The sequence below is a fragment of the Furipterus horrens genome, unplaced genomic scaffold (genome assembly GCF_987537825.1).
Source record: "Furipterus horrens unplaced genomic scaffold, mFurHor1.1.pri manual_scaffold_3, whole genome shotgun sequence".
In the NCBI taxonomy this organism is placed as follows: domain Eukaryota; kingdom Metazoa; phylum Chordata; class Mammalia; order Chiroptera; family Furipteridae; genus Furipterus; species Furipterus horrens.
Window position 1 is genome coordinate 136,733,575 of NW_028327173.1, and position 7,266 is coordinate 136,740,840.

At 39.1% G+C, this 7,266-nt stretch overlaps 1 protein-coding gene and 1 pseudogene across 1 annotated transcript in view; one reads left to right on the plus strand and one right to left on the minus strand.

Moving 5' to 3' along the window:
- RNF212B (ring finger protein 212B) overlaps nucleotides 1-4,506 on the minus strand; it is a 29,539-nt gene extending 25,033 nt beyond the window's left edge. The window contains exons 1-3 of the mRNA XM_090270262.1: nucleotides 4,407-4,506; nucleotides 1,754-1,806; nucleotides 1,230-1,304 (exon numbers count right to left, since the gene is read on the minus strand). Coding sequence (XP_090126388.1) covers nucleotides 1,230-1,304; nucleotides 1,754-1,806; nucleotides 4,407-4,506 — 228 coding nt within the window. The remainder of the gene's footprint in view (nucleotides 1-1,229; nucleotides 1,305-1,753; nucleotides 1,807-4,406) is intronic.
- Nucleotides 536-787, plus strand: LOC150016064 (heat shock factor-binding protein 1 pseudogene; annotated as a pseudogene).
- Nucleotides 4,507-7,266: the final 2,760 nt, after the last annotated feature.

Below are 7,266 nucleotides of genomic sequence, written 5' to 3' on the forward strand. Positions count from 1 at the left end.
GAGAAGTGGAGAGTGGAAGGGAAAAACCAAAGCTTTTATAATTTTGGAACACTCTCAAACAGTTGTCCTGCCTTCTCTTGTGTATGTTTTTCTACATTCCTATTGCTCCTGACCATGTCAATGGTATGCCAACATATGATGATGCATCAGGAAAAGAAAAAATATTTCTCTAAAAATCAGGTGACCAATTATGAACACTAAATGAAGAATTAAATCTACATGTGTTACTAAGAAATATTATTGAAAAGTGAGAATGGGAAACAAGAAATCCTGTCTTGAACTTACTGTATAAGCAAAAGGTTGAGAGACCACTAACTCCACTGTTGCAGGGTCAGGCCTATATATTCAAATCAATTTTTAAAAGATTCATTAATCTGCACAGAAAAATAATAAAGCTCCCTAGAACTTCCTTTATTCTTAAAAATTACTTAATAGAACTAGGAAGTACAAGGCAAGATGTCAGCTACATAGTGGTTTTTAAAGCCTTTCACAGATTCTGGGTCAGTAAAAAGTTAACTGTTGAGATATGACCGCTAAGCTGGAAACCAAGGAGATGGCCAAGACTGACCCCAAGACCATTCAGGATCTCACCTCAGTGGTGCAGACACTCCTGCAACAGATGCAATAAGATAAATTTCTGACCATATCCAACCAGATCACTGGAAGAATTGATGATAAGGGCCATCTCATTGATGACCTGGAGAAAAACACTGCAAACCTCATGACACAGGCTAGGGTGGAAGAACTGGAAGGTGAAAACAAGATACCTGCTACACAAAAGAATTGAAGGTTGCTAATTAACACCGAAATCTGGAACATTGTTTTTATAAGCCAAGAGAAGACCAAATGGCTTTTTGCCAATAATTACTATGTGTAGACAGGTTTTATATTATAAAATGTGCATTCCTCTTATAACATACTATAGTGAGTTGATAGAGTGATTTCCCCCACCCCCTAGTTTCTTGAACTTGGGAACTTTCCATTTTGAATCTTGGTCAGTTGTGCTATTAAATATTAAACACTAAAACTTTAGAGGTTCCTGCACAAAATTGTCAAATTCTGTAGTGTAAAAAAACCTTAACTGTTGGGATTTATATCATCAGTGAAGAAAGCAAACAGAACAGCCACTTTCTGTCCATTGCAGTCTAAAGAGAACCTTTGATAAAGAAATAAGATGCAATTAGAACTTGCCTGGAGAATCAGAGTTTTTTCACTTCTGTTTCTCATACCTGAGAGATGTGACTAAAATGCTGCAAAGCTGTCTCCACAGGGCTTCTGAAGTACATCTTTTCCTGAGGTTTCAGCTATGAAGAGAGTATCAAAAACATTGAGCATATCCACAAAGGAATGAAATAAAATACTGGCAAATACGGGAAAGGATGTACCACCCTTCTAAAGCACCTGGTATTATTTCATTGTGCCAAGAGAGCAGAGCATTCACCACTGCTCTAGGAGATGTAGCCTATATTATCCTTGTTATCCTTACCCTGTGCATCTGTAACAGCAGCCACAAATAATTCTCCTATCTCACCCTATTTTTTTTAACAATTGCTATCAGCAAATTCTGTCCTTTCTTCCTTTCTTCTTTCCTTCCTTCCTCCTTCCTTTCTTCCTTCCTTCGTTCCTTCTTCCCTTGCTTTCTTTTTCTTTTAAATTTCAGTGCTTAGTCGCTCATCGACTATACTCTGTATACTTTCTATAGGCCAGGAATGGGAAATGATGGTTGCAGGGGTGAGGGGGAGAAAAAACTTACATTGTCAGAAAGAGCCAGATGCTTGCAGGCAGCTCCACAAACAGAACATTTTTCTAGGGGAGAAAGGGGAAAATGTTTGGTTTTCATGGATATGAGGTAAGATTTTCCTAAAGTACATGATAACAGTCAAGTAGGCTAGCAAGAGAAGAAAAAAATTTAGACTACAATTTGCTACAAAAGCACGTCAACTTGAACTCTGTTCTCTAAATCAGCATTTCCAAACTTGTATGTTGATGACAAGACATTCACACTGTACCTCTACCCATCTCCCTCTTTATAAACTCCTAATTTTCTTCTGTGGGTGAGGGACAGTTCTAATGACCCAGCAGGAGTACTGGAGTACATTTACAAGAGTACTAGGAAGAATACAAGAGTACTAATGAACCCTGGCTGCTGTGGCTCAGTGGATTGAGCGTCGGCCTGCAAGCCAAGTGTCGCTGGTTCGATTCCCAGTCAGGGCACATGACTAGGTTGTACTTAAGGTCCCCAGTTGGGGGCGCGAGTGAGAGGCAACCACACAGTGATGTTTCTCTCCCTCTCATTTCCCCCGCTCTCTAAAAATAAATAAATAAATAAATAATTTTAAAAAAAGAGTACTAATGATCTCAACTTTAAGTTACTCTTTATTATCCCACCAGCCTGATAGTAAGCACACATTAGATACTGTAAGAAACTCTCCTATTATTCCTGCCCTGTTTTCACTTTGCTAATATTCCTGGATCTCGTTTTAAAGCTCTTCTATTTTCATTCTCTAATTAACCCTTTCCTAAAGATGTGAAAATTAAAATTCCCAATCTTTCCTTATAAGTTGAAATTTTAACAGTGGTGTCGGTTATTGATTAAGATAAGTACTATGGCAGGCCCTGACTGGTGTGGCTCAGTGGGTTAAGCATCGTCCTGCAAACTGAGGGATCGCCAGCTCAATTCCTGGTCAGGGCACATGCCTAGGTTGCAAGCCACGTCCCCTGGTTGGGGGTGTGCGAGAGGCAGCCGATTGATGTTTCTCTTACACGTTGATGTTTCTCTCCCTCTCTTTCTCCCTCCCTTTCCATCTCTAAAAATAAATAGAATCTTAAAAAAAAAAAAAAAGATAAATGACATGTCAGGAGAAACAACACATGGCATATGCTTCACTGAGACAAACCACTTCAAAGTGAGCTGCTGTTACCATAGTCAACAGCTTTGTTACATTAGCAGATAATTTAAAATGGTCATGAGATTCATATAGAGCAGCGATTTTCAAACTTTTTCGTTTCCTGGCACACATAAAGTAATTACTAAAATCCTGCGGCACACCAAAAAGTATATTTTTGCCAATATAACACAAAAAATAGGTATAATTTTTATTCTTCCACACCTGACGGCTATTGTGTTGGCTGTTGTCATTTTTTTATTTGACAGTCTAAGGGAAAAGAGGTCGCTGGCTCTGATTAAATAGTCAGGTGTTGCATGTCTTAAAAATTCTTGCAGTACACTAGTATGCCACGGCACACCGGTTAAAAATCATGGATCTAGAGACAAAAGCTTCTCCAGAGGTTACCTAACCTGATGCTTCTTTCCTTGGGAATTAAAGCTTTTTTCCAGCTTTCCCTCCATATTATTGCCAGAGTGAGCTAGCAAGAGCAAATAATTCTTCTATTTAAGAAAAACACAGAACAAATGAACTTCCACCGTTCTCTATCACCTGCAGGATAAAGTTCAGGTTCTCTAGCCTGGAATATGGAGCCTTCCATCATCTGGCTACTACCTACCTATCTAGCCTCATATATCACCAATCTCACCTTATTTTTTAAGCTCTACAAAGCTCCACCATGTGTAGTCCACTGCACTATGGTTTTATGATGCAGCATGCCTTTATACATAGTGTTCTCTTGAACTAGAATGATCTTCCCACCTATCCACTTGGCAAACTCCAGTTTATTACTCAAAACTCAATTGTAGCAACACCTCTCCTATAAAATCTTTCCTGATCAAAGTACCCTGTCCTAAGTCCCTCTTCTGGGCTACTTCCAAACCTTGTAACTATTTTAGCATTAAAAACAAACAAACAAACAAAAAAACCCACCTTAAATTCAAGTCATTTCTGAGACTTATTAGCTGTAAGAATTTGGTCAAATCACTTATCCTGTCTGAATCAGTTCCTCATTTGTAAAGTGGGTCTAATGATAATTATCTCGTGGGATTGTGGTGAGAATTCATAAAATTGGTACATGTGAAAATATTTTTTAACTGCAAAGATATCACCATTACCACCACCACCACCATCATTATTTCTAATCAAATTGATTTCACAGGCTAGACCACTTCCCATTAGAAATGGCTCTTGTTATCAACGAAAATTTCCCCCCTTCCTACTCATTATTATTTTTTCTGTCTTCTTTAATCAATCTGATAATCTTGTGCTTTTCTCACTGCCACAGGCTTCAAAAACACTGACAAGTATCTTTTGGTGCTTAAGTAATTGGTATTACATTTGCTAAATCATTCTTCATTAAATTCCTCCAATTTCCACAATCAACAGTCTTCTACTGTATCCATATCACCTTTGGCCTACTAACTGATTTTTATCCCAGGTAACACAGAGAAATGGCTAATCATTATTTCCAGATTACAAACATTTTTGCCTGATTCTGAAAACAGTTAAGTCACTCACCCAAAGTCACACACTTCTTACAGAAAATATGGCCACAGCTGGTGACAAAGAAACGGGCCCCATCTTTTTGGAAACACCGGTTGCAGTGAAACCAATCCATTCTGAAGCAGATAAAGATAAAGAGTAAGAATAGCCTGGGGCATAATAGAATTATAGCTGTTTCAAACTCTATATAACAATGTTTGCTTGTGTCTTATTTTATTGGCATGTGGGCATATCATTGTGGGTATTCTAACTACTTACAGGGAAGTTCTATACAGCTCTAAAGTGAAAAAGCAGCCTACAGACTGTTTTTTTAAAAATTGATTTTAGAGAGAGAGAGAAAGACATCGATTTGTTGTACCACTTATTTACACATTCATTAGTTGATTTTTGTATGTGTCCTAACCAGGGATCAAACCCACAACCTTGGCATATCAGGAGGACATTCTAACCAACTGAGCTAACTGGCCAGGGAAGACTGCAGACTATGTTAAATCATTAAAATATAAGTATATATATATACATATATATATATATGTAATAGGAAAGTAATGAGATTCTTTTGAACTGTGTGAATATGGGTATATGTTACCTTTACTTTTTTTTCAAGTTTTCTGGATTAATTCATAATTAATCTTTTAATTTAAAACAAAATTCATTGCTTTCCTAATAGTTTTCTATGATATGGGAGATGGAACCAGGAGGAGTGGACCAAATATAGTAGATCACATATTGGTCACTTGTGACACATTTTAACTAAGGGAAACACAATTTGTGAATGATAATGTTTTCTCAGTTTATACTCTTTCCCTTCTACTTACAGAAACTCAGAGTCATAGATCTGGAAGTGACCTTGAAAATAATTTAACATTTGGTTCAGTCCCATCATTTTTCAAAAGATGTACCTGAGTTCACTTAAATCAATGACTTTTGCTAAATTCCATCTTTATTTTGTGGCAGCTCTGGTATTTGAGCCCACCTTCTTATCCCCTGTGTCAAGTTCTCGCTATCACATTAAATAAGCCTTTGTGTCAGACACTGTAACCATACGTCCCATATTCTCTGCCAATTCTAATTCCATGTAATTTGTTAAATACATAACCATGTGACCCTGTAAAATTTTAAATGAAGATATTGACATACAAAAAATGCGGAACTGAGCTGATACATACTGAGCTGTAATTACTTTATATTTTTAATGAATTCATATGCTATTCATGAATATGCTATTCAAGAATGTAATATGGGTCCACGTGGTGGTCAGGAACCTCCCAGCCCCGCCCCGCCCCGCCCCGCACCAGGGTGCCGCCTGGCAGCCGCCAACGGCCGGCAGTTGTGGTGCGCTCTCCAGCCCGGCAGGGCCGAGCTTACTCAGGCTTGGGGAAAGAAGACCTGGGCTTGCCACGCTGCGTCTATGGACAACTCCACAGTAATGAATCAGTGTGTCTTCAGAAGAATGGCAGAAACAAGGAAAGGCCTAAATGGCAGGAGCAGGTTTTCCTCCCCTAAAGCCTGGAATTTCAGTGGGTGAAAACGGAAGCAAAGTGCCCGAGGTGAAGATGCTTGTTAGCCTTTGTAGTCTCCATACAAGTGAAGGAAGGCAACGAGCCAGGATGCTGACCAAGTTGGCCATCAGCTCTGAATTTTATATTTATCAATAATCTTCAAAAATAGTATGATCTATAAGATCTGGTAATTATATATCTGTGTATAAATGGTTCAAAGGCTGAGCTTTTAAACAAATCTGGGTTTGAATCGTAGGTCCTGCCATTGTGATCTCAAAGAAGTTGTAGAGCCTGATCCTCAGATTCCTCATTCATAAACGGGGTCATTAGGAGGTCTGAGCTCACAGGACTGTCATGAGGATTAAAGGAGATGATGCTTTGAAAAAACTCTTATTTTTATTTTTTCATTTCAGAGTTTATTTATTTACTTTTAGAAAGAGGGAAAGGCCGGGAGAAACTGAGGGAGACAAACATCGATACTATGCGAGAAAAACATCAATGTGTGGTTGCCTCTCGCTCGTCCCCAACTGGGGACCTGGCCTGCAGCCCAGGCATGTGCCCTGACTGGGAATTGAACCAGCGACCTCTCAGTTCCTTGGCCTTCCCTCAATTCACTAAGCCAAACCAGTCAGGGCGAAAAAAGTTTTTTAAGGAATATAATACCTACTAGTTTGATTTCCTTGAAATTAAATAGGGAAAATAATCTTAAAAAAAAGCAACCACCCCCCCACTTAAGTCTGCTATTTTTAATGTTTTGAAATAGTTTATGGAGAGGTTTGCTGAAAGAAGAGTGGCTAATCTGCACCACACTTTAAATTATTGTTACATAAAGTAAGATTCACGATAAAATAACTTACTGAATCAATGCATTATACAGTCAAAGCCATGAGCTTCAGATTTCAATTTATTGCTCACTATACACTAACTTCTAATCAGAAGGGAGACTATAGAACTACTGAAAAGGCCCCACTATATATCCCCTGGTTTGTTTAGAGGCAACAACAAAAATTTTAGTCAAATGAGTTGGCCAGATGAACCTCTATAAGAAAGGTAGTTAACAGGATTGTGTGGGCAAGACTTGCCTGGTTTCTAGGGGTGATAGGGATTTGGCAGAGTATTAAATTTACCAGATGTTATTTTACAGCTATCCTCCCTATCCAACTGGCCGCCGTGATCCCAGAAGACCGCTGATCTCACCGAACTCATCCGGTTCTCCTCAAAATGCGCAGAAGGCGGGAAAATTTACAGCGAGCCTTGTAGGAGGGAGAGGAGATAGGCTGGGCGTGGCCCGCGACTGCGTACTCGAGACGTGGGCGGGGTCGAGGCAGTCCGCTAAGTGGTGAGTGGGCGTGGTCAGCGGACTCGCAGAGAGG